This window comes from Pteronotus mesoamericanus, unplaced genomic scaffold (genome assembly GCF_021234165.1).
Source record: "Pteronotus mesoamericanus isolate MK-2021 breed Mesoamerican mustached bat unplaced genomic scaffold, CSHL_Meso_final contig_291, whole genome shotgun sequence".
Taxonomy (NCBI): domain Eukaryota; kingdom Metazoa; phylum Chordata; class Mammalia; order Chiroptera; family Mormoopidae; genus Pteronotus; species Pteronotus mesoamericanus.
The window spans coordinates 4,595,030-4,621,097 of NW_026555124.1; the positions used below are offsets into that span (position 1 = coordinate 4,595,030).

At 35.7% G+C, this 26,068-nt stretch overlaps 1 protein-coding gene across 2 annotated transcripts in view; it reads left to right on the plus strand.

Moving 5' to 3' along the window:
* PNPT1 (polyribonucleotide nucleotidyltransferase 1) overlaps positions 1-26,068 on the plus strand; it is a 48,046-nt gene that overhangs the window by 8,285 nt on the left and 13,693 nt on the right. For both annotated transcript variants that reach the window (XM_054575425.1, XM_054575426.1), the window contains exons 6-18: positions 30-93; positions 196-243; positions 1,173-1,286; positions 5,528-5,714; positions 6,577-6,628; positions 7,013-7,070; positions 10,464-10,560; positions 11,073-11,175; positions 16,202-16,272; positions 17,778-17,814; positions 19,738-19,804; positions 19,894-19,983; positions 21,395-21,448. In XM_054575425.1, coding sequence (XP_054431400.1) covers positions 30-93; positions 196-243; positions 1,173-1,286; positions 5,528-5,714; positions 6,577-6,628; positions 7,013-7,070; positions 10,464-10,560; positions 11,073-11,175; positions 16,202-16,272; positions 17,778-17,814; positions 19,738-19,804; positions 19,894-19,983; positions 21,395-21,448 — 1,042 coding nt within the window. The remainder of the gene's footprint in view (positions 1-29; positions 94-195; positions 244-1,172; positions 1,287-5,527; positions 5,715-6,576; positions 6,629-7,012; positions 7,071-10,463; positions 10,561-11,072; positions 11,176-16,201; positions 16,273-17,777; positions 17,815-19,737; positions 19,805-19,893; positions 19,984-21,394; positions 21,449-26,068) is intronic.

The window sequence follows — 26,068 nt, forward strand, 5'->3', positions numbered from 1 at the left end:
ACTGGATTTAAATTTTTTCCCTGTACCAGGTCCTTTGTAATTTGTTAGCAGTGGATGGTGTTAATGAACCTGATGTCCTAGCAATTAATGGTGGTAAGTATTAAAATAGAGATTAAAATTATCACTACTTAATTTTTAAAAAGCAGTGAAATATTTTTTTTTTCAGCTCTAATTTTTTTCTTTTTTTTTTTAAAGCTTCTGTAGCCCTGTCATTATCAGATATTCCTTGGAATGGACCTATTGGTAAGTTAGGATTTGAAAATAAAACATTTATGGTATTTCAGGAAGTACTAGTGAGCATCTTATTAGCAAGGGCCTACATTTACTGGCTCCAACTTACTCTCTTATTATTATTATTATCTTGAATTATATGATACTCTTAAGATTTGTTTCAGCTCTTTGTGACATTTTCATCCTTGCCTTGGATTTTGTTTCTGACAGGAATGTTATGGTGTTAGAGAGTTTGTGTTCCTGGGTACTTTGACTTCTTAGTTGCCGCTTCTGTTTGAGGACTTTTCTTTTGACTGAGAAATTGTCAGAGTACATACTCTTTCAAGATAAAAACAAACATGTTTGTAATTTATAGCTCTTATAAGTTATAATCATGCAATATAAAAACTATTTGTGGAGTAATTATGAAGTGCCCTAAATGCCAGATACTGAGCTAAGTCTGCAGAAACAAAGGCAGCTTGGGACCAGCAATTCAAAGACAAATGAGGCAGTTCTTGGGAAACAAAAATGGTTATTTTTAAACAGTATTGTAAAGGTGAAGTCAGAGCGCTTAAGAAAGTGGTAAAGAACCGCAGTTTTGTTGAGTCTTGTAAGACTGTCAAGAGGGCTTCTCAAGAGTAGTCAGCATTTAAGCTGAACCCGAGGAGGAGGATCAGATGTAAGCATTTGCCTTGTCAAAAGTACAGTCTAGACCAGGAGAAGAGCTTGAGCATAATCACAGAGGCATGGAAGAGATTGTATGTTGGAGCAGCTCACAGTGACTCCGTGAGGCAAGGAGATGGGGCAGGCTCTGATGCTTTTTGGGCCTTGAATACCATGGAAGAAATATAGACTTTATTTTGGTCACAATCAAAGATAGAGATTGAAGCCATCACTGGAATAATGTCTTGGAAAACTGAGAACTTTTATTACACAATTGACAATATTTTAATATACTCTAGGAGCAGTACGAGTAGGAATGATTGATGGAGACTGTGTTATTAACCCTACACGAAAAGAAATGTCTTCCAGTACTTTAAATTTAGTGGTTGCTGGAGCACCTAGAAGTCAAATTGGTAAGTAGTTTAAGTACTAAATTTGTTCTGGATTTTACTTACAAGTTCTGGCTTCTTAAAATGCATTTAGACTCTTTTTTTTTTTTTTTAATGTGTGTTTTATCAATTAATTATAAGGATTTTTGTTTTCTTTTATTGCTGCCTTAATTGTGGTAGTGCTCTTTTGTCATATCAGACCATACCAGAAATTATAGAATGTTATACAGCTTTGATTGAAATACAAGAATCTTTAACAAAATAATTTTAGTAATTATTTTTAATATTTTCATTGATTTGAGAGAGAGAGAAATCGATTTTTTCCAGTTACTTGTGCATCATTGGTTGTTTCTTGTGTGTGCCCTAACCAAGACCCGAACCCGCAACCCTTGTGTATTGGGATGATTCTCCAACCAACTGAGCTACCTGGCCAGGGCCAGTAATTAATTTTAAAATTGATAAGCCAATCTAAAAATTAAAGTTCTAACTCTGGTAATAAATTGTTTTATAATTTAAATATGTTCACTTAGGTAATTCAGTCATTCTAAGCCTGTTTGATGTCCTCTGAGAAAGAGGTGACCTATTTCTGAGGTGGAAAACTAGTAATAAAATAGAAGAAATGCATTATGTTACCTTCACTCCTTGTACCAAAAATGTCATAAATGCATGAATGAAAATCAGAGCCTGGTTCTACTGAAGGAGAATGGGCCTTAACAGTCAGAATGAGCTAGGTTTGAAACCCAGCATCTGCTACATATTAACCATGTTACCTTGGATAAATTAATTAAGGTCATTTCTCAGTTTATTCTCCTACATGATATTTGATGTCTGGGACTTTTAGACATAAGACCTTCTAGTGAGGAAACATTTTGATACAATATAAACTATTAAACTTTTAGTGCTTCTTTTTGGGACAATTAATGTGTGAAACAGCTCATTTCTAGCTTCTTTTGGATTATCAGTCGGTAATGGAATAAGAATTAGGTGCTATATGATAGAATGCATGTAACAGGCATTGTATATATCTACCTATTAGTTAGGGATTGTGTTGTTAAACGAAATAAAAAGGCTTAAGATGGGAAGTTATTTTTCCCTCAGGTAAAAGAAATTCAAACGTAAGTGAGTCCGGGATAGTTATACAGCTTAGGAAATCTGGGTTCCTTCTAGCTTTCTGCTCTGCCATCCTCAAGGTATGGCTCACATCTTCATGCTTTTGAACTGGCTACCAGAGCTCGGGCCAACTTAGCGGACTTAAGGGCAGGAGGAAGAAAAAGTAAGGGAATAGCAAAAAGGTGTGTCCCAGCCAAGTGAGTTACCCCCCCCTTTTAAGTAGCCTTTTCGTACCCCTCATAGCATTTCTACTTCCATCTCATTGGGCAGAACTGACAGATGACTGCATCCTTGACTACCAGGGAGGCAAGGAGATGGTTTTTGGATTTTTCCTCCAGAAGGTGGGATTCATACTGTGGAGAACTAGCACAATGTAAAGAGGGTATTCTAAAGATTTGGGGAAGCCGTGAATTAATAGATGGGCCCTACATTGTATTGAGCATCTCAGAAAGGGCCTTGAGCAAATATTAGTTTACTATTTAAAGTTCATTTGGTTTTTGGTTTCATCTGAATTTTTTTTTTCTTCAAGTTACACTATCAGTAAATTGATCTGACTACTTTATAGGGTTGTGGTGAAGATTAAAGTCAAGGTTTTATGAATTGCCCACCATCATACCTAGTAGCTAGTAGGCATCCATGCAATACCTGCTATTACTATTAAGACACAAAAAATAAACTTGCTTCTAAATGGTCATGTAGCCTCTATCTGCCCTAAAGTTTGAACCCCTCTAATTTAAAATAGACATTGGAGGAATGAACTAAGCATATTTACTGTATCTGTGGCATGCCATAAAAGACCCATAAGGCAGCCTTTCAGCTGACTGGTCTCACCTGTTGCTCTCCAGATGGCAGAATGAGACTTTTAAACACTGCATAAACCACGAGAGTGTAGTCCTGAGTAATTACAGGGAAGTTGAGTGTGATTGAGAAGCAGTCAGTAAGGAGACTGGTTTCAGAAATGACCAGCGTACATTTTATGACTTTTGCATCACTATTTCCATGAAGGTATTTTAGCCAAGTCTCTGTGCTTTCATAAAAGTGCACCAAATACACACTTGACTCCGTGTTCATGTTAAAGTTAATATTGAGTCCATATCAAATACCACTGTCATGGAATATCTGGGATACAAAAAAGTAATTGCTGCTATGTTATTATTAAAATATTGAGTAATCAGAATCTTCAAAGTATGACCTTTTGGTGCAAGAGTAAGTTTCTTGTGCTGTCAACTGCTAGATTACTTCAGCAGCCATTATTCTCCACAAGGCTATTTAGATGCCTGTTTTCGGCTGGTACATATGATATTGCTATTCTTTCTGTGTATACTAGGATACACAGGAAGATTAGTGATATTGCAGAGAGCCACATTGGGCCAGTAGTTGCCACATTGTACAGCACAGATCTCTTCACTCCAGACTATAAGGAATGTTTTATAAGCATTTTTGAAAATGAACTGCTTTAAAGTGTAGTTGGTGAAAACAAAGTTTATTTTAGGAATATTCATTTTCTTTGCCATAGTCTTTTCATAGTCTCTTTTTAAAATGAATTTACGGAAGTATTATTTACATGTTAAATGCATTTTTTAAATATCCAGTTTAATTCTGTGAAAGTGAAAGGGGATGTTATGGGAATACAGATGAGTAAAAGAATATAATCATCTCAGTAACATGCTATCAAAGGAAAGTTCTTCATGCCTCACATGACTTCTTGAACCCGTACCTCCCCTTACCCTTCTCCCCTTATAACTGTTTTAATATTCCTCTACATTTAAAACCACAGCAGGAAGTAATAAGATGTTTGCTTTTGCCTCAGGCATCAAACATAATTTAGAAAACTCGAGAAGAAAAGTATATTTACCCATATATTTTCACTGGGTATAGGATTCTGGGTTAACAGTTCTTTTCTTTCAGCATCTGCAAAATGTTATACCACTTTCTTGTAGCCTCCATGGTTTCTAATGATAAATTTAATGTTATTTGAATTGTTTTCCCCATATAAGTAAGGTATCGTTTTTATCTGGCTGGTTTCAAGATTTTTTTCTTTGTCTTTGGTTTTCAGAAGTTTAATTATGATATGTCTTTCTTTAACTACCCTGTGTAGTGTTTACTTGGCTTCTTGACTCTGTAGGTTTGTCTTTGCCAAATTTGGAGAGTTTTTAGCTATTTTTTGCCCAAGTACTATTTAGTCCTGCCATCTTTTTCCTCTCTTTCTAGGACTCCAATGGCACAAATGTTCTATTGTAGTTTCACGGATCTAACGGAATTGTTTCAGTTAATTCATGGAATTCCAACATAAAAAGCACATAGTTTTTTTTTTTTTTTCCATTCTAGAGTACACTTAGAAGGCTTAGAAGTGACTTTTTATGTAATAATAAATCTTAATGGCAACATGATGTGGTTAGACTATTAGATATGATATTAACTATGCATTACATGACCTTTGACTTGGCACAAGTTGGGAAATGCCAGAAATGACACACAAGTTGACAGGACTCTTCAGCCTTGCAGAAACCAAAGTGAAACCTGTATAGCAGATTTTACTGAGGTACCATGGGAATAGCCCTACTTAGAGCTATACTCTTTAACATAGGAGTCTTACTATTACAAAATGATACAAGCAACCATTTTATGGTAGTAGCTAGTATCTTCTAGTTGGCTTAGTTGCAACATATCACTGCAAAAATTTCCCCATTGGTACAAGACTTAGACAATGTGACAACGAAAGAATTAAGTGGGAGGTCATATCCAATAAATTGAAACAGGAAACATTTATTGGACACCTGTTGTGATATTTTAAAATTTCATTTTAAATACATATTAAAAATCAATGTAATTGTACACTTTAAAAGGTGGGATTTATGGTATTTGAATTATATCTAATAAAGGTGTTATTTTTAAAAGTATGCATAGTTTATTCCTTTTTGTTTCACTTTTTTATGGGAAATCCCTCATTAAAGAATATAAACCTGACTTCAAATATCAAGGTTTCTTCATTCACTTATTGTTTACATTTTGAAGTATGTTAATTCTGAGAAAAAAAATCAAAAGGTAAATAGACCATTACTAAAATTGATCTGTAGAATTTATGTTGTTAATTGACAATGTTATGTTGATAATATGTTCAAATAGCAATCTTTTTTTTTTTTTCCTTTAAATAGTCATGTTGGAAGCCTCTGCAGAAAACATTTTACAGCAGGACTTTTGCCATGCTATCAAAGTGGGAGTAAAATACACACAACAAATAATTCAAGGCATCCAACAGTTGGTAAAAGAAACTGGTGTTACCAAGAGGACACCTCAGAAGTTATTTATCCCTTCGCCAGAGATTGTGAAACACACTCATAAGTAAGAACATCTGTTCCAAAGAAACTGTGAAATTGTCACCAGGTCTAATTTCCTCTCAGAAAAATACTTCACATGGAAGCACTATCCTTATGTTACTTCTTAAATAGCACCCTTCTGTATTCATTGCCATGAATACCAGTCTAATCCTTTAAAAAGGATGAACCCCCATACCTAGTTCTTCGGTGGCCTAAGCTTGAATTTCAAGTGAAAAGGGGAATGAGCTTATTGATCAAGGTTCAGATAGTTCACATATCTCTCTGTGTCAAGGAAAAAAGAGAATAAAACATAGGATATTTGAGTTGCTAAGGAAACTGTTAAAGTTCTCAAAGAGAAATCAAATATAATCACTACTGTATTACCAGTGATTAGAACAATGCCTGCACATAGGCAGGCTCTCAATAAGTATGAATGAATTGCCAGAAAATTATTTCATTTATTTAAAATAAATTGGAAAAGTTAATATTTCCCTGCATATCAGTCTTAGAGCCATCAGTCAGATTAAAGAGATATAGACTTTCCAGAAAAAGAATTAAACCTGCAATAACGGAATGGGTAGAAAAGAAAAAAGAGAGAGGTTAGAAAAGAGTAAGAAAAATCTAAGGTGAAATAATTGAACAATTAAGAATGCAGAGCATAATACCATATGTGAGTGATTCCTCTGAGAAGTAAAGAGAGAGAAATTTGTATTCTATATCATATTATAAGTATTAAACAGATTAGCAATGTTAAAGAGCAATAAATAGATTTTTTAATTCGTTTTAAAATGGTTAAGTATTTCAGCTTATTAAATATTTCAGTTTTGTAATAGACACTGCCTCATGTTTCCAAATACTATGCTAATGTTTATTTTGTCTTAAAATAGACTTGCCATGGAAAGACTCTATGCAGTTTTTACAGATTATGAGCATGATAAAGTAGGTATACCTGGATTTTGTCTTATATAATTATTCGGGGAATTTCCTTTTTCATAACTCAATTAAGTTATATGTGAATGTCAGTCCTATTTTTATGAAAAGAATCTCTAAACAGAAAGCTAAATAAAAGCCTAGTTATTTGCCTCTCCATTCTCCTTTTGTTGATTAATACAAGTTTTAGGGACATGCGTAAATACATTTGAATGAATTCATAAAAAGGTAATATTTCTTGTAAATCAGTAGCCTGTTCTAGTCTTTCAAAGGCTACTACCATTAGAGAAATCTGAGTATTGTTACAACGTGTTAATTGTAAAATAATTGAAAAATAGAAATGTTGAATGTTGCCATGTATTGTATAAGAACTGAACCTCTACTCTCTCTTAGATTTCCAGAGATGAAGCTGTTAATAAGATAAGATTAGATACAGAGGAACAACTAAAAGGTAATATTTTTAACATTTAAAAAAGCATTTAAGGAACAGATTTTTAAATTTTTGCATGTGAAACCTTGAAGAAATCAATTATTCTCATTGATCCTTAATTTTATCTTCAGTAAATTTGTGATACTGATACATCCCAAGGCTACTTTTAAATTAAATGCTATGATTGTACTCAGCACTGCACCTGACACAGTGCACACCAGTAAGTGTCGAATGTGAAATATTCCTGACCTTTTCTGGATCAGACTCTTACATTCTAAGATGGATATCCTTGTATCCTGTCAAGGATACCTGAAAACCTGGAAGATGTTCTTTAAAATTCTTGAATTCTTAACCTATGAAACTATAACACTAATAATACCTGGTTTATGGGGATTGAGAGAGTGAAGAATTTACATCTGTGCATGGCACATAGCAAGTGTTCGGTAAATGTTAACTGTTGCTATTAAGATCATGTGGACTTGTGAAATTTAGATTTTAGAGAATTTAGCTCTTAGAAATTATTAAGGAAAGGATTTTATTGCAGTTTCAATCACACAAACTGAGTATGTACCAAATATGACATAGAGCTCCTGTTCATTTTTCTGCCAGAAAACAAATGATCTCTCACTAGTTATTTTAAGATAAAAACTCTGCTGTAAGCACTGATATAAAGGCCATTACCTGTAATTGTCATTGAAAAAATTTGGTCTTCTGTCCCTATATTTCATCCTATTAAGAATGAGACATTATATAACAGCTGTTACCTTATTTAAAAAGAATGATTTTGTGTTTGTATGGTACATAGTAGAATATCTTCATGACTCTCTGGGTTCATAGTATAATATTTTAAATGCTTAGGAATTATTTTCCTCTCCAAGTGCAACCCAGTTAAAGCATAAAAGTTCATATTAAAGTGTAATATTAATATTCGCTAATGATACATCAGATAGAGGTTTGATCTCCAAGGTATATAAAGAACTCACTCGACTCCACTCCAAGAAGACAAACGATCCAATCAAAAAATGGGCAAAGGACCTGAGCAGATGCTTTTCGAAGGAGGAGATACAGAGGGCCCAGAGGCATTTGAAAGGATGCTCAGCATCACTAGCCATCAGAGAAAGGCAGATCAAAACCACCCATGAGGTACACTGGTCAGAATGGCCATCATAAACATATCAACAAACAACAGGTGCTGGTGAAGCTGTGGAGAAAGGGGAACCCTAGTACACTGTTGGTGGGAATGCAGGCTGGTGCAGCCACTGTGGAAAGCAGTGTGGAATTGCCTCAAAAAGCTGAAAATGGAACTGCCTTTCGATCCAGGGATTGCTGGGACTATACCCTAAGAATCCCAAAACACCAATACAAAAGAACCTATGCACCCCAATGTTCATAGCAGCACAGTTTACAATAGCCAAGTGTTGGAAGCAGCCTAAATGCCCATCAGTAGATGATTGGATCAAAAAATTATGGTACATTTACACAATGGAATACTATGCAGCAGAAAGAAAAAAAGAACTACTGAACTTCACGACAGCATGGATGGAACTCGAGAGCATTATGCTAAGTGAAATAAGCCAGGGGGTGAAAGATAAATACCATATGATCTCACCTATAAGTGGAACCTAACCAACAATACAGAGATACAAGGAAAATAAGCCCAGCAACACTGAAAGGAAAAGAAACCAACAGAGACAAGAGGGAAGGAGGGAGGGGGGGCAGGGGAAAAGGAAAGGAAGGGGAAAGTCAAGGAACATATAGCAAGGAGTCATGGACAAAACCAAAGGGGAAGAGCTGAGGGGCGGGGGAGGGGGCAAGGGAAAGTGGTTGGGGAGTAGGCAGAGACAAATGTATTTGAAAAAATAATTATTTTTTTTAAAAAAAGAAAGAAAAACCAGGACCCAGGACAAGACATCAGATCAGAGCAAAGAAAAAAATTTGAAAAGTGATGAGGGAGGGAGGAAGAGAAAAAGAAGGCAGAGAAGGAGGTAGGCAGTGTGAGGGATGGACAGACAGACAGACAGAACAGGTGACCTGTAGACTCAGCAGGGCCTTAAGCGTGCCCCTACTGGTGTCTCTCCATCACTCCCAGGTTTGGCTCAGCTGTATAGACTTGGAATCCTGATTTCTGTGTTACCAAAAGAATGGGCCATCTTTTGGAAATCAATTTTTAATAAACAAGTCCATTAAAATAAAAAATTAAAAAAAGATGGTTTTGAAAGAATAAGGCCTAACCATACAGATTATCTCCTTAACAAGGAGGGGAGGGAATTGAGCTAAACACCCAAATTCAGTGAAGCTAAAGAGCTAAGGAACTAGGACTAAGAGGAATATGGGGACTAAGAGGAAATGATAAACATTTTTGATAAGATTAATTGCTTAAGAAAAGCTGAATTTAACATTTCTTATAAATTTTCAAACATACAAAGAAAAAGTAGAAACTATTGTACATGTATATTGAAATTTTAAAAACACTTGTCCGGGTGTATGTATGCACACACATACAATGTTTTGATTATTAGTAAATATGTCACAACCTACCATGATTAAGAAAATAAACTGAGTCTTACAGTAAAATAAATAAAATAAAGTGTAATATTAAAATTATTCTTGCCTGGTGAAGATACAGTACTTACCATACGTCTCTTTATGTGGCCATTTCTATGTTTCAGTTACTCTAAATTTATATTTAAGTGCTTGAGAGGCCAGTTCTTAAAATTTGACGTAAATCAATCGATAAGGTAAAGTAGCTTAACATTTAAAAGCATAAGCCTGGGCAAACAGATCTATATTGACTCAGATCACAGCTATATGTTACTATCTGTTTTCTCAGGCAACTTACTCCACCTCTTTAGACCTATTTGTGTCTTCTGTTGAATGGGGATAATAATAGAACTTTCTTTGTAAGTTGTTACAAAGATTAAAGACATTTAAAAAAAGAAAGGAAGGGAGGGAGGAAGGAAAGGAAGGGAGGGAGGGAGGGAGGGAGGGAGGGAGGGAGGGAGGGAGGGAGGGAGGGAGGAAGGAAGGAAGGAAGGAAGGAAGGAAGGAAGGAAGGAAGGAAGGAAGGAAGGAAGGAAGGAAGGAAGGAAGGAAGGAAACACCTAAAGTACCAAGGGCATGAAAGAACTTAATAAATAATAATTTAAAAACCTATCAGTAGAGATATGTCATATTTAAAGAAAATTATTCCTGTGTTTAAAAGTTCCTCTGGCAAAATAGTGAAGGTGACTACTCTTAAAAGTGTCAAACTTTTTCAAAATATAGTTGGCTGGATTTGTCAGGTAACATAATGCAAAGAGAACAGATTTCAAAGCACTGTTCTGGTACAAAGCAATTGATAGATACTGTGAACTTAAGGAAAATCCTGTCTTCCAAAAAAAGAAAACATTTGTTTTGTTTTTCTTTCATCTATAGAAAAATTTCCAGACGTTGATTCATATGAAATAATAGAATCCTTCAATGTTGTTGCAAAGGATGTTTTTAGAAGTATTATTTTGAATGAATACAAAAGGTAAATGTATCCTTTTTTAATGGAATTGAAGCCTGTGCAGTCTCTGCAAGTTGCTTTGAAAGTGGCAACTTTCTCAAAGCAAGGAGCCATTTTTTTCTTAAGTGAACAAGAAAGAATTACATTTATTTTATAAATGGGTACCTGTCGAAGAGTGTGTGGATTTTGTGTGTGTGTTTGACTGTCTCTCTCAGGCCTTGTGTATAGAACAGTGCTTTATGTGTAGTGACTACATGTGACTAATAGTGTCTAACATGTAAGAATTACCTGCAAAGCTTATAGGTAATTACCTGTACTGTTAAAGTACAGTTGTACTTTGATGGGGAGTGGGTCGTAACCCCCAAGATTCTGATTCAGTGGGTTTTAGGATGGGGCCCAAGTAAAGTTCTTAAATTTCTACAGGTAATTATGATAGCAACTGATGTTGAGACATTTCTGTTAGGGATAAAGTAATAATATTTGATTTTTCTGATTTCTAACACTGCTTTATACAGTTATTTCCTTTATTACTATAGGTGTGATGGTAGAGATTTGACTTCACTTAGGAATATCAATTGTGAGATAGATATGTTTAAAATTCTTCATGGATCAGCATTATTTCAAAGGGGACAAACACAGGTAATATATATAAAAAGCTGTAATTATTTGCTGACTCAGTATTGCTTAATTAGATCTAATAAGTCCATTATGTACACACTGTAGGTCTTTATCATATAGAATATATTAACCACTTTAATATCTGATTTTTTAAAAAATATTTTTAAAAGCTTTTTTGAGGTACACAAAATTAGTTGCTCGTATTCCTTAGTTTATGGGATATTTTCATTGTTGCTCTTTTCAAGAACCTCTGTTTGTTTTCTCCATTTAGCCTATTCCTCAGACATTTTCTTCTTCCTTACATAAACATAGGCAGCCATTCTCTTGTATTTAACACAGATATGTATCATGTGTATCTCTTGTGTGGAGTATGATATGCTTTATACTTCCTCTTTTTTCTTTTATTAACCCCTACTTTAATTTTGCCAATCTAGTGAATACAGTGGTATGTCATTGTTTTCATTTGTTTTGCCCTCATTATAAGCGAGGTGTCTCTATATAATAACCAGTCAAAGGGTTACAGTATAAACTATTCCCTGGGGGGCTGCACACCTTTAGGGTCCTATTTTCACGTACATAATGTCCCAGGAGCTGTGCAAAGTGGTAGCACTGGTTCAAGTTTGCTCTTTTGTGACTTACCTGTTCATATCCTTTGGCCAATTTTGTTTCTTTTTTTAAATATAGTTTACTGTCTTTTTTTCCTGCCATTTTTCAGTGATTTCTTATGTGTTTTAAATTTCTTTTCAGTTACCAGAATTTACATATCTCATCTCCCTCATTTTCATGTGCCTTTTAACTTTTCTTGTGATAGCCTACCATATATGTACAAGGAACCTGAAATCTTTAGTTTCGATGTAGTTAATCCTCTGTTTACATTTTGTGGTTTGTGTTTTTAAAGTCTGACTTAGAAAATCCTTACCTCAAAGTCACAAAAATATTCACCTCCTTATTTTCCATTAACGTTCTAGTTTTAGCTATCAAATTTAGACCATTATTCTGCCTTGGAGTTGGTTCCTACACATGGTATGAGGTCAAAACCTCCAGAGTAAGCCAATTTTACAATGCTGTTCATTGATAATTCATTTTTTCTTGTTGATTTGCAATGTCAGCTTATATTCAAAGTTTACAAATACATTTTTGAAATACATTCTCTTCCATTGTCCTGTGGGTTTCCTGGGCCACTGTCAAACTGTTCTAAATATTATGATATTGGTATGTCTTAATATGTGAAAAGCAAATCCTCCTTTTTTATTCTCACTTTCCCATCCAGTATTGTCTTACATATTATCTTACATTTGTTCCTTCATTTGAATTTTACTATTATATTAAGTTCCTTCTTTAAGTTGTATTTTATTATTACGCTGTTAGAGTTGTCCCAGTTTTTCCCCCTCTGCTCCCCCCACAGCACCTGCCATACCCTTAGGCAATCTACACACCTTTGTTCATGTCCATGGGTCAGGCTTGTAAGTTCTTCAGCTACTTTATTTCCTATACTGTACTTTATATTCCCATGGCTATTCTATGACTGATAGTTTGTACTTCTCAACCCGCTCACCTCTTCACCTGTCCCTCCAAACCCCCTTCCCATGTGGCAACCATCAAAATGCACTCCATATCCATGATTCTGTCTCTGTTCTTGTTTGCTTAGTTTTTTTAAATCAGTTGTTGATAGGTATGTGTTTATTGCCATTTTATTTCATAGTTTTGATATTCCTAAATAAGTCCCTTTAACATTTCATATAATAACGGTTTGCTGATGATAAATTCCTTTAGTTTTTTTCTTGTCTGGGAAGCTCTTTATCTTTCAAGTCTAAATAATAGCTTTGCTGGGTAGAGCAATCTTGGCTGTTGGTCCCTACTTTTCATGACTTTGAATATTTCTTGTCAATCCTTTATAGCCTGCAAAGTCTCTTTTGAGAAATCACCTGACAGTTTTATGGGAGCTCCCTTGTAGGTAACTAACTGCTTTTCTCTTGCTGCTTTTAAGATTCTCTCTTTATCTTTGACCATGGCATTTTAATTATGATGTGTCTTGGTGTGGGCCTGTTTGTGTCCATCTTGTTTGGGACCCTCTGTGCTCCCTATACTTGCACGTCTATTTCCTTCACCAGATGAGGGAAGGTTTCTTTCATTATTTTTCAAATAGATTTTCAATTTCTTGCACTTTCTCTTCTTCTGGCACCCCTATGATGCGAATGTTGGTGTGCTTGAAGTTGTCCCAGAGGCTCCTTACACTGTCCTCATTTTTTTGGATTCTTTTTTTCTTCTAGTTGTTCTGGTGTGTTGTTTTTTGATTCTTTATGTTTCATATCATTGATTTGATTCTCAGCTTCATCCACTCTATTGTTGATTCCCTGTAAATTGTTTTTTATTTCCATTAGTGTATCCTTCATTTCTGCCTGGATCTTTTTTATGATATTGAAGTCCTCACTAAGTTCCTTGAGCATCCTTATAATCAGTTACTGAACTTGGCAGTAGCTTGATTGTCTCCATTTTGTTTAGTTCTTGTTTTGGAATCCTGTTTCATTCTTTCATTTGGGCCATGTTTCTTTGTCTCCTCATTTTGGCAGCCTCCCTGTGTTTGTTTTTATGTATTAGGCAGAGGTGCTATGACTCCCTGTCTTGGTAGCATAGCCTAAGGTCATAGGTGTCTTGTAAGGTACATTGGCACAGCCTCCCCATATACCACAGGTGCCTTTCAAGCTGCTCCTTTGGTGCTGGAGCTCAGAGGGAGTGAGTCCGAGTAAGTCCATGTGCAGACCCTTTAAGAGGAACTGTTTGGGATTCCACTAGTTCTTTTCACTGACTCAAAACCTGCTGATTTTTACAGTCAGAATTTATGGGGACTTAATCTCCCTGGTACTGGAACCCTGGGCTGGGGGCTCGGTATGGGGCTGGGACCTCTTGCTCCTGAGATATCCCTCCTGAATTTTTATCTATCTCCCATGGGTGTCGGAACAGCTGGTTCCACTGTCCACCTCTCTGCATCTCCTGCCAATCTGGATGGTAGTTGTTCTTAAGTTCCGTAGTTGTCAGACTTCCATTCAACTCAGTTTCTGACAGCTCTGAGTGATGATTGTTCTAAAGTTTAGTTGTAATTTTGATAATAGTTGTATGAGGAGGCGAGCCTTGTTTGCCTATGCCTGCATCTTGACCGCAAGTCTATTATATCAAGTTCTGAAAAAAAATCTTTCTGGGATTTTAAATTGGTATTTCACTGAATTCTTGAATTCATTTGAGAAGTGATATCTCTTCCATTTAAATCACACTGTTTACAGTGAATATAGTCTAACCTTTGACTCTGGTTTTTATACCCTTTAGTACTTTTGTTAGCCCTTCTAACAATTACTGCCTTTTAACTGGAGTATTTAGTACATTAAGTTCAATTTGTTACTGACGTGATTGAACTTAGGTCTGTCATTTTAATACTAGTTTTTGTTTGGGCCTCTCTTGTTTTTTCTGCATTCTTTTTGGATTAATTGAATGTTTGGCTTTTTTTAGAATTCCATTGTAATTTGTCTCTTTGAATTTTAGCTATACCTTGCACTTTTCAGTGGTTACCATAGAGAATACAATATACATCTTTAACTCTCCAGTCTTTTTAGAGTTAATTTTGTACCAGTTCACGTAAAATGAGTAAAGGTCCCAACTATTTAGGTCCATTTATCCCTCCTTCCATTCTTTATACTGCAGTTGTTTTATGAGTTACATCTACATGTGTTATAAACTCCACAAGACAATGTTATAACTTTTATTTCTTACAGTAATATGTATTTTAAAGAAGGTAAAAGGGAAAGACTTTTTTTTATATTGACCCACATATTTACCATTTCTGATGCTTTTTATTTCTTCCTGAAGATCCATGTTTCCAACTAGCATTATTTCCCTTCAATCTGGCAAGACTTCCTTTAGTATTATCCTCTGGGTCTTCTGACAACAAATTCTTATTTTTCATTTATCTGAAATATCTTTATTTTCCCCTTAATTACAAAGAATCTTTTTGTTCGATATAGATTCTGGGTTGGTGCTTTTTTTCTTTGGGTACATAAAAATGTTCCACTGCCTTTTTTTCTCCATTTCATCTAATAAAAAGTCAGGAATCATTCAAATCATTGTTCTCTGTATGCTATTTATTGTTTTCTTCTGAGTGCTTTCAGGATTTTGTCTTTGGTTTTCAGTAGTATGACTGTGAAAAGTGTGGCTTCCTTTGTATTTATCCTAATAAGAGTTTCCTGAGCAGGAGCCTGTACTTTTGTCTTTAACTTGAGAAATTTCAGCCATAATTTCTTCAAATATTTTATTGTACCTCATTTTCTCTCCTCCTCGGATTGCAAGTACATCTGGTTAGTTCTCTTGATATTGTCCCACAGTTCCCTGAGACTATGTTTTCCCCTCACCCCTTCTGTTCTTTAGATTGGTCAGTTTCTATTAATGTCTTCATGTTCACTGACTCTTGTCATCTCCTTTCATTATAAGATAATATAATTTTCAGTTCTAGAATTTCCATTCATTCTTTTGAATGGAAAGCTATTGAAAATCCTTGTCTGTTAATATGACATGTGATTTAGATCAGGGTCTGTTTCTATTCATTGTCTTTTTCTTTTTAGAATGGGCCCAGTTTATTTTTCTTTCTTTTTTCTTTTTTTCTTTTTTTTTTTTTGTAGGTTGTATCATGAACATTTTAAATGATGCATTATAGAGTCCCTGGATAATGTTATGTCCCTTCAAAGAAGATTGATTTTTTTTTTCCCCCTAAGGGAACAGTTTTGTTGGATGAAGCTTTACTGAGGCTTTCTTTGTGGTCAAGTTTTATAACTATTCCTTTCTGCTCCCCTAGTACTCTATTACAGTGTTATATATATGTAGTCTGTGTGATGTTAGGCCTTTGGATTATTGATGATTGATTGCTCTATTAAATACTATAGATTTGTATAGATTATACTTATCTCATTTCTTTAAGAACTAATTGGGTTCTTCAGATATTTTTCATTTTCACCTTTATTGTTAGTAAATTAAAGCGTGAAGAATTTTGTCTCTTCTTCTTTAGGTGCTGTGTACTGTTACATTTGATTCATTAGAATCTAGTATTAAGTCGGACCGAATTATAACAGCTATAAAGTAAGTTATGTTTTTTGGTTATGATGTTCAGTGTATAATTGAAGTTCATGTGGTATATTATTCATTATTCCTTTTTAAAAAAAGATTTTATGCATTTATTTTTGGAGAAAGGGGATGGGAGGGAGAAAGAGAAACATCAATATGTGGTTGCCTCTCATGCGCCCCCTACTGGAGACCTGGCCCACAATCCAGGCATGTGCCTTAACTGGGAATCGAACCAGCCACCCTTTGGTTCACAGGCCGGCACTCAATCCACTGAACCACACCAGCCAGGGCTCATTATTACTTCTAAAAACCTGTGCCTCCGTACTGCTTTTTTCTGATTTTTTTTTTCTGATTTGAAATAGTAATTTCAAAGGATTTTTTTTTAATATTGACTTTTAACTCATTGGTTGGAACAAATATTGGTAAAGAATTTAATTCTTTAATATGAGTACATTTAGTTTATTCTCTGTCTCTAGAACCATTCCTCAGGACAGATTTCCTGAGTAATCTTGAATGGATAGGTTTTTCATTTATTAAGAAGAGAGCAAATAAATAAGCAGAAACCCAGTTGCTGAAATGAATGAAAAACCTTGTCTAACTCCAAGGCATATTTGAATTTGTCTTCAGAAATATGTGGCTCTCCTCTATTCCTAAAAAGTCAGCAATAAAATCCTGTTGACCAGTTTTATTCAACAAGGATCTATATTACAGTCCCCACCAGCATTATTGCATCAAGGTCCTAGGACTCACAGCCACATAGCTCTTTCTTTCCTTAGTGCTTAACAGGGTTGCTTCCCTTTCCCTAGTTAAGGGTTTCCAAAAACTACAGGATAGCCTCCCTCTTTCTGCTTCCCAACTGATGAGGATAATCCCTGGTAACTTTATGATAACATCACTAACTGTTTTTCATGTATCTAATAAAATTGACAGTGAAGCTGTTTGTAGAAGGTCAGACTGTTCATCATAACCATAAGCCTTTTGGGAGAGCTCTTACACTCTGTATTATAAATTCTCATCTGGGACAAAACTTGGTTGCTCTGTCCTTCACTTTAATGCCTTTCTCTTCTAGGATGCAACACAGCTTTACACCCTGAAAAGATTGTTGCCTGTCAGATATTCTGATTGCTCTCAGCAATACCATTTTAGTTACTGATCTTCTTTTCACGTGTTGACTGAGAGAAAGACCATAACTGAGATTTAACTAATGAATTGATAACATTTAGGATTCTCCCAATAGTTATTTGTGATTAAAAACATATATATATATGGTTTTACTATTCACATTTGGATATTTAAGTGCTTGTATTAAAAGCAAGATTGTTTTCCTAAATCTGTATAGAATCTAGTCATAAGCCCCAGAAAAAATACTGTCTCTGACATCCTTCTAATTCTCCTTGTTTTCAGTTTCAGATCAACTCTTTGATACCCAATTGTTTTTTTAAATCTCTTAAATCATTCTTGTTTATTGAAATAAATTTGTATCTGTATGAGGTTTTGAATATTATTTTTTTTGTTTGTAGTGGGATAAAGGATAAAAATTTCATGCTGCACTATGAGGTAAGGTGAATTTTTATTGAAAAATACTCAGGATACAACAAAGTTAAAAGAATTTTACAGTGAATACCTGTATAGCCACTACCTAGGTTCGACCGTCAACATGTTTCTATGCTAATTTTATCATATATCTGTTAAGGTGGATTTGGGGGCTGTTATTTTATTGAATACTGAAGGGATTTAGAGAAATAGTAGTAGCTGTCCAGTCATCAACTTCCCATTCTGAGGTGTACATTAAAGTATGGTAAACAATATTCAGTTAAGAAAGAGTTGTACTTACTCACATGTGTCAAACAAAAGTAGGGCTTTCCAAATACCTCAACTGGCAAATTAGCTTGTCTTGTGGTATTTATTTATTTAATATGTTCATATTTTTACTCAGTTGATTAGTAGTCAAAGAACTGAAGTATTTAATATTGAAGTGCTTTATATGAAATTATTATATGTAATTGAGTTTGTAATTGACTTTATTCACAATTAACTGTAAAGGACCAAATACGACATATAATACTTTTAGTATTTAAACCATAGGCTAGTGTAAAGTAGCAAGTCACTTCACCTTTGAGTGACTGTTGTTGGCTGCCCAGAATCCCAATATCTCAATTTTGGTGAACCTAGTATAATTAATAGAGAACCCTTCATGTAATATGTGCTAGAGAATCTATCAACCTGTGGTGATTCTCACAGGTCTGGAGTCCCTTATAAATATCCTGTTCTGCATATGCCCAGACACTACAGAAACACATACTATATCATAAGCTGAAGAGCACATCTTTTTTAAAAGGGCAGCTATGAAAAATATAGCTCTAGCTGGTACTGGGAAAAGTAGGGGAGAAGGTAGGAAAAAATATGGGCTATGTTGTATCATCACATTTTAAAAAATCTTTTTATTGTAAAATAAAATACAGATACTGAAAACTGTATAAAACAAAGGATGGCTTAATGTGTTTTTATAAGGCAGACACCCATGTAACCACGACCTAAGCCAGAGAATAGAATGTTGCCAGTCACCCCAGAAGCCACTTCACATTTTTCATCCCAGTCTAATACCATTCTTCCCCTAAAAGTAACTACTCTCCTAAGCTTTATAGTAATCATTTTCTTGTGTTTCTAGTATACATCCCTATCTCCTGCAGCCTTGTCCATTTTTAAAATTTTGATATTTCTTTAAGTCTCTTTTAACCCATAGATTCCTCCTTCATTACATTCTTTTCTTTATGATCTCTACCTGTTGAAGCCACAGAGCTGTCTGTACAGTAGCGTCCACCACAGTCTGGGGAGTGCTGCCTGCACACTTGTAGTGCAGTTCAGGACGTTCCTCTGTCCTCCTGTCTCCTGCAAGTTGACTGCTAGATCCAGAGGCTTGATCAGATTCATATTCGATGGCTCCTTCCTAAAAATACTTTAAGAGAAAAGTGGAGTTCCAGATTTTGATGGGAAATATCCCAATTTTTTAAATGATCACAACTAATTCATATCCCTTTAAGACAATGTGTTAATCAAATAAAAGTTTGTAACCTCTGGCTAAAGTAAAACCCTTATGGAAAAGATCTGTTTCTTCAGTGTGGATTTTTAAGAAAAAATGTATATATTTTTTATTACAAAAATATTTCTTGTTATTGTTAATAATTTAAGCATTATAGAAATATATGGTATAAATCCCCATAACCATTTACTTCCCACCCTGAGGTACATATACACTTAGAAATACCTACCTTTAGCAATTTGTTATATATTTTAGATGTCTAGACATTTTCTGTGTGTGTGTATATATATGTGTGTGTGTACTTTTTTTGTTTTAGAAAAATGGGATTCTACAAAAGAAAAGTTTTGAAACTTTTATTATTTTGGTAATATATCTTGGATATCTTCTAGTGCCAGTTTTATGTGTGTGGGTTTTGTTTTTTTTTTGTTTTTTTTTTTCAGTTTCCTCCTTATGCAACAAATGAAATTGGCAAAGTCACTGGTGTAAATAGAAGAGAACTTGGGCATGGTGAGTACACCGTGAGTACAAATCTGTAAACTTGTATTCTTACAGAGCCTTAGTACATTTTTTGCTCATTATTTTTTATTCTACTTTAGGTGCTCTTGCTGAAAAAGCTTTGTATCCTGTTATTCCCAAAGATTTTCCTTTCACCATAAGAGTCACATCTGAAGTCCTGGAATCAAATGGTATGGTAATGAAATATATTTTTCCTAGTTAAAAAGACCAGATTCCCTGTTATATTCTTAACTTTTCAGAACTAGTGTTACATTGTTTATTACTATAATACTTAAACCCATTGCAGTGGAAAAATGTGTTAAATGTATACTTGTCTGGATCTTGTTCTTATCTAATTAGATGTTTGGAAAACAATTTAAAACAACTATTTCTCTATATATCTGTTACAATATATCCAGTTTAGGTTGTTTCATTCTTTTCACAAACCACAGAGCAAGGCCAACTTGAAGAAAAGAAGGGCCAAAATAGAGTGATCCATTAGGGAGCCTGATAATATTACAGATATAAGAAGATAGCACAGAGAGAGGCTGAGTTAAAAGATCTAATTAAAATTTATAAAATCAGGCCACAGTTCAAGGCAAGTTATGGTCTTTAAAGGCAGAGAAAGGGTACAGCATTCTCAAAGATGCAGCAGACATAGATCATCAGATGGTCGTAGATTATTTTTTTTAATTTTTATTTATTGATTTTAGAGAGAGAATAAGGGAAAGAGATCGATTTTTGTGGTTCTACTTATTTATGTATTCATTGGTTTATTGTCATAAACCTTGGCATATTGGGATGGCACTCTAACCAATGGAGCTACCCAGCTAAGCAGACTTTTTTTTAAATAAGTCTGAGGGTTTTTTGTTTATAAAATGTTATTTATTTATTTTTAGAGAGAGGGGAAGGAAGGGAGGAAGAAAGAGCAGGAGAGAAACATCAATGTGCAAAAGATACATCGATTGGTTGCCTTCTCGTATGCCCCAAACTGGGGACCTGGTCGACAACCCAGGCATGTGCCCTGACTGGGAATCAGTCCAGCAACCTTTTGGTCACAGGCCAGCACTCAGTCCACTGAGCCACACTAGCCAGGGCAGATATTTTTTTAAAAAAGCAAAATAATGTAAGCTCAGAATTTAAACTAGAAACTTTCTGTTCTTTATTGGGTATGGCTAGGTGCATGTGGCCCACTGAGAAAGCCAAAGCTCTTTTAGTATCTTTAACTGCCTTCTGATTAAGCAACAAAAGAGGCATGCTGGTTCTGCTGTGAGGATTCTTAGAATCAGAATCTCTAGCACTGCTACCCAAAAGAGCTCTTTTTGATAATGGAAGTCCTCAGTCTCCGTGCTGTCCATTGAGGGACTGAGTTTCATTCAGTTTACATTTAGTAGCTACATATAGCTAATGGCCATCATAAAGGACCATACAGCTCTGTAGTTCACGGTTTAGGAGGGCTTGCCTTATATGCTTTTAGGAAGAACTAAAGAATATCAAATTTTATATAATAATTGAATATTTATAAGAAAATAGCCAGTACTAATAATTTTATGTAATTTTTAAAAATCAGTATATTGTAAAGTAAATATTTTCTTTCTATAGGATCATCTTCTATGGCATCTGCATGTTGTGGAAGTTTAGCATTAATGGATGCAGGTAAAAGAATTAATGTCTCAAAACTTCTAATGTTTTATTATATACCTGATTAGTATAAAATACAAGGTTTCCTTAAAATTGGATATTATTAAGACTTGGAGAAGTCAGACTACTGATAACCAAAACAGAACAGAAGCAAAATAGTTGCAGAATATACTTTCAACTTTACAAGTAAACAACTAACCAGATATTCCACTGGAATTCCTTTCTTTTTCTTTTTTCTTTTTCTTTTGGCTCAAAGCAGTACACCAAAATTATTTACTTGCCTTGGTGACCCAGCGATCTTTCTTACCTTCTAAAAGGCAGAGCTCCACAGTTGATTGCATTCACCAAAGAAGCTTGGATTAGCAAGCAGAAGTATTAGGACCAATTAGGGAAAATAACCCTATAGCCTTCCAGTTGATTTATATAAGCCACGAGAAGAACAATACCACGCACAGAGCATACACAGAATTTTAAGAAGGAAGACTGCAGTTGGTTCAGTATAATCTCTGGGTCTGCAACACCATAAGGAAAACGGTCAGAATGTTAAGAGGCTCTGATAACAGTTATTGCCACATAGTCATTTATGATGCTCCTCAAGAAAGAGAAAAGAAACCTAATGTCACTCGGGCCACACAAGGAGTTCCCTATAAGTTTACTCATTTACAATACAGGTATGAAAGATAGGACAACATAACTAAGGATGAAATGAAAGAATGTTGTGAATATATAGCATTATCTAGAAATATTAAAATTTATGTCAAAGGGGGAAAAAAGCTAAAGGCAATTACAGGTACTATTCTAGTTGTGTTCAGTGGAAGCGAGACATAATCTGATATTAAAGGTACTATGTATAATGTGCTCACATGTATAATGTGCACCCACGTTTCTAGCCCAAACTCTCGGGGGAAAAAAAAATCTTTGGTTTTAATTTTTTAATTCAATATTTTATTTATTTATATTTAGAAACAAAACCAATTATTGTATTCCAGGGTATTATTCTGCATATGGATATCGTTACTATAGCTAGAGTTAACACTTTTAACACATAAGCATAAATAAAAGGATTAAAAACATTTATATATATACAGAATTAGTATTACCCCTGTATAATGTGCATCCTTATTTTTCCCTTAAAAATTTGGGCCAAAAAAAGTGTGCATTATACACGGCAGAATACCATAACTGGTAAAATACTTTTTCTGTTTTCAACTTCATTCAACAGTCTTGACTGTACACCGCAGCTTTGCCAAGCACTGATCTTAGCTCTTGGGACACGAAACAAAGTACTTGTCCTTGTGGAACTTACATTTATCAGTCTTCCAATCTTAGACTAGAAAACACAGCAAAAATTCTGAAAAAAGGATGAACTGAAAGGAGATTGATTATGAGAGTTTTTAACTGTTTTAAATGAATTCAGATCTTTTGATCTAGGCAAAAACCCATCCTAAATAATGAGAACTTGAAGATGAAATAACTGAACTATTTGAGAAATTACAGGAACTACTTAGTATATGAAGGACACAAAAAGTCTTCTGAAAGATAAGAAAGGTATTTTCTGTAAAGTATAACCCAGTGAACCAGAAAGTGACCCTTGGCAAGATTCTTAAATACACTATAAAAAGAATGGTGTATACGGATTTTATAAGGGAAGACAGCTATGGAGAAAATGAACCAGAGGGACACAAAATTAAGTCATGCCATTGTAAACACATTTTGTATTCAAAAACATTAGTGAGGAGGGATGGGTTTTTTATGCATTGTATCTAGAGTTCAACCTTAACAGTTTATGATCTTTGTATAAAAAGTGCAGAAATTGAGATTGGATGACAGGAGCAAAGGATGAGCAAAGGGGACTGGTTAATCGGATCGGTAGATAGGACAGGGTATCAAGTGGAAAACCTCAGGATGCATTATCCTAAACCTTGCCTTTTGCAATATATTTGCTCTCGAGTTGACTGAGAACACAAGCCTGACAATAAAACGGATATTGATAAAAAGGAGTGGGTGACTAATGTTTGATCTCTGAAAAAAAAAAAATCTTAACAGGATTAAAAAATAGGCAAATATTTTAAAAAGTTAAATATGACAAGAATTAATGTTCAAGTCTTGTGGGAAGTGCCAGCAAAGAGTATGCAACTCAATTAAAACATAAGTACTTGTAGAGTTCCAGTCAAGATGGAGGCATAGGCTCGCCTCCTGGCACAATCACGTCAAAATTACAACTGTAGAAGAGTCATAACATAGAACCATCATAAAGTGAGTTGAATGGAATTCTGACAGTTACAGAATTAAAGAAACCACATGCATCCAGATTGATAGGAGGGGAGCAGATGAGGAATGGACTGGTCCCATACCCATGTGCAGTGGATAAAAATTTGGGAAGAGATATCTCAGGAGTGGAGAGTCCTAGGCCCACATCAGCACCCCCTCCTATGGTTCCAGTGCCAGGAAGATAAGTCCCCACACTTCTGGCTGCAAAAACCATTGAGGATGGAGCCAGTGGAAGAAGCTCCTGGAGCCCAAGCAGTGCCTCTTAAAGAACCCACACATGGACTCACCTAGTCAGGCTCATTCCCTCTGAGCTCCCTCACCAGGGTAGCAGCTGGAAAGGCACCAGTGGCATACTGGAAGAAACTGCAAGTGTCTGGCATCAAGGCAAGCAGAGGCCATTGTCCCTTTTCTAAACACTCCCCAAACAAAGCCACACAGCCAGCAAGCCATGCCACATCTGAGACTCCATTAGCCTGGCTAACACTTTTTTACCAGCCTTGGAGATCCCCAGAGACTCTGCCCCACCCAATTTACAGAACACCCAAGCTGCTTTTCCATAAGAATGGCTGGACTTGGTCTTGTTCCACAACTTCCTAAATCCTCTCAACCAACCAACAGCTGGCTTAGCAGCAGCCAGCCTAGATTTACAGCTTGGCTTTGTCTGGGAATCTCCAAACCCAGCACCTCTCAGATTGCTTTATAACTCAGGCAGACTGGCCCCGAGCAAAACACAGGTGGGGGCTAGCCTTAACCTGCACCATTCGGGAAACCTCAGGGCCAGTGTATCCACTGGACAGCTACAGACCATGTTGGTATATCACCAGCCTGATCCTGCATACGTGATCCACTACCGAGGGCAGAGGTTGGTGGTTAATGATGCTGGCCAATCCTAGCAACTGACTGGCCTGGGTAAATTCCCCCAGTAGCCAAGGCCCAACTACAAGTGGAAGGTGTACTCAGCCCGTATGAAGGGTGCACCTCAAGTACCCGGCTTGGGTGATAGGGAAGGCTGTGCCACTGGATCCTATAGGACACCTACCACTTTAGGCAATAATACCAAAACACAGAGTCAAAGCAGCTCTACCTAATACATAGAAACAAACATGGGGGGCGGGGGCCTGCCAAAATGAGGAAACAAACATGGCCTAAATGAAAAGAACATGTCAAAACTCCAGGAAAAGAGCTCAAAGAAATGGGGATAAGCAACCTATCACATGCAGAGTTCAAAACACCGGTCATAAGGATGCTCAGGGAACTTAGTGAGGACCTCAGCAGCAAAAAAATGATCCAATCAGAAACGAAGGATACACTAATGGAAATGAAGAACAATTTATAGGGATTCAACGGTGGAGTGGATAAAGCTGAGAATCAAACCAATGATTTGAGACATAAGGAAGCAAAAAAAAACCAACCAATCAGAACAACAACAAGAAAAAAGTTTCCAAAAAACTGATGGTGGAATAAGCAGCTCCCAGGACAACTTGTAAGAGGACCAACATTCGCACCATAGGGGCGCCAGAAGGAGAAGAGAAAGAGCAAGAAATTGTAAATCTATTTGAAAAAATAAAACTTGCTTAATTTGGTGGAGGAATTAGATATGCATGTCCAAGCAGCACAGAGTCCTAAACAAGATGGATACAAAGAGGCCCACTCCAAGACACATCATAATTAAAATGGCAAAGGTGGAATTTGTAGAGAGAATCTTAAAAGCAGCAAGAAAAAGCAGTTAGTTACCTGCAGGGGAATTCCCAGAAGACTGTCAGCTGATTTCTTAAGAAACTTTGCAGGCTAGAAGGGATTGACAAGAAATATTCAAAGTCATGAAAAGCAGGGACCTACAGCCAAGATAACTCTACCCAGGAAAGCTATTATTTAGAATTGAAGGGCAGATAAAGAGCTTCCCAAACAAGAAGAAACTAAAGGAGTTCACCATCACCAAACTATGATTATATGAATTGCGAAAGGGACTTATTTAAGAAAAAGATCAAAACTCTGAACAATAAAATGGCAAAAAGTACATACCAGCAATTCAATCTAAAAAAATAAACTAAGGAAACAAGAAGAGCAGACACAATCATGGATACAGGGAACGTTTTGAAGGTTGTCAGATGGGAAGGTGATGGGGGAGAATGGGTGAAGAGTAAGGGGATTAAAAAGTACAAATAGTTAATTACAGAATAGCCATAGGGATGTAAAGTACAGCATAGGAAATGGAGTAGCCAAAGAACTTAATATTGATGTCCCATGGACATGAACAATGGAGGACAGATTGCCTGAGGGAGTGGGGTGGCTGGGTAGAGGGGGGCAAAGTGGGAAAAATCAGGACAACTGTAATAGCATAATTAATAAAATAATTTTAAAAAA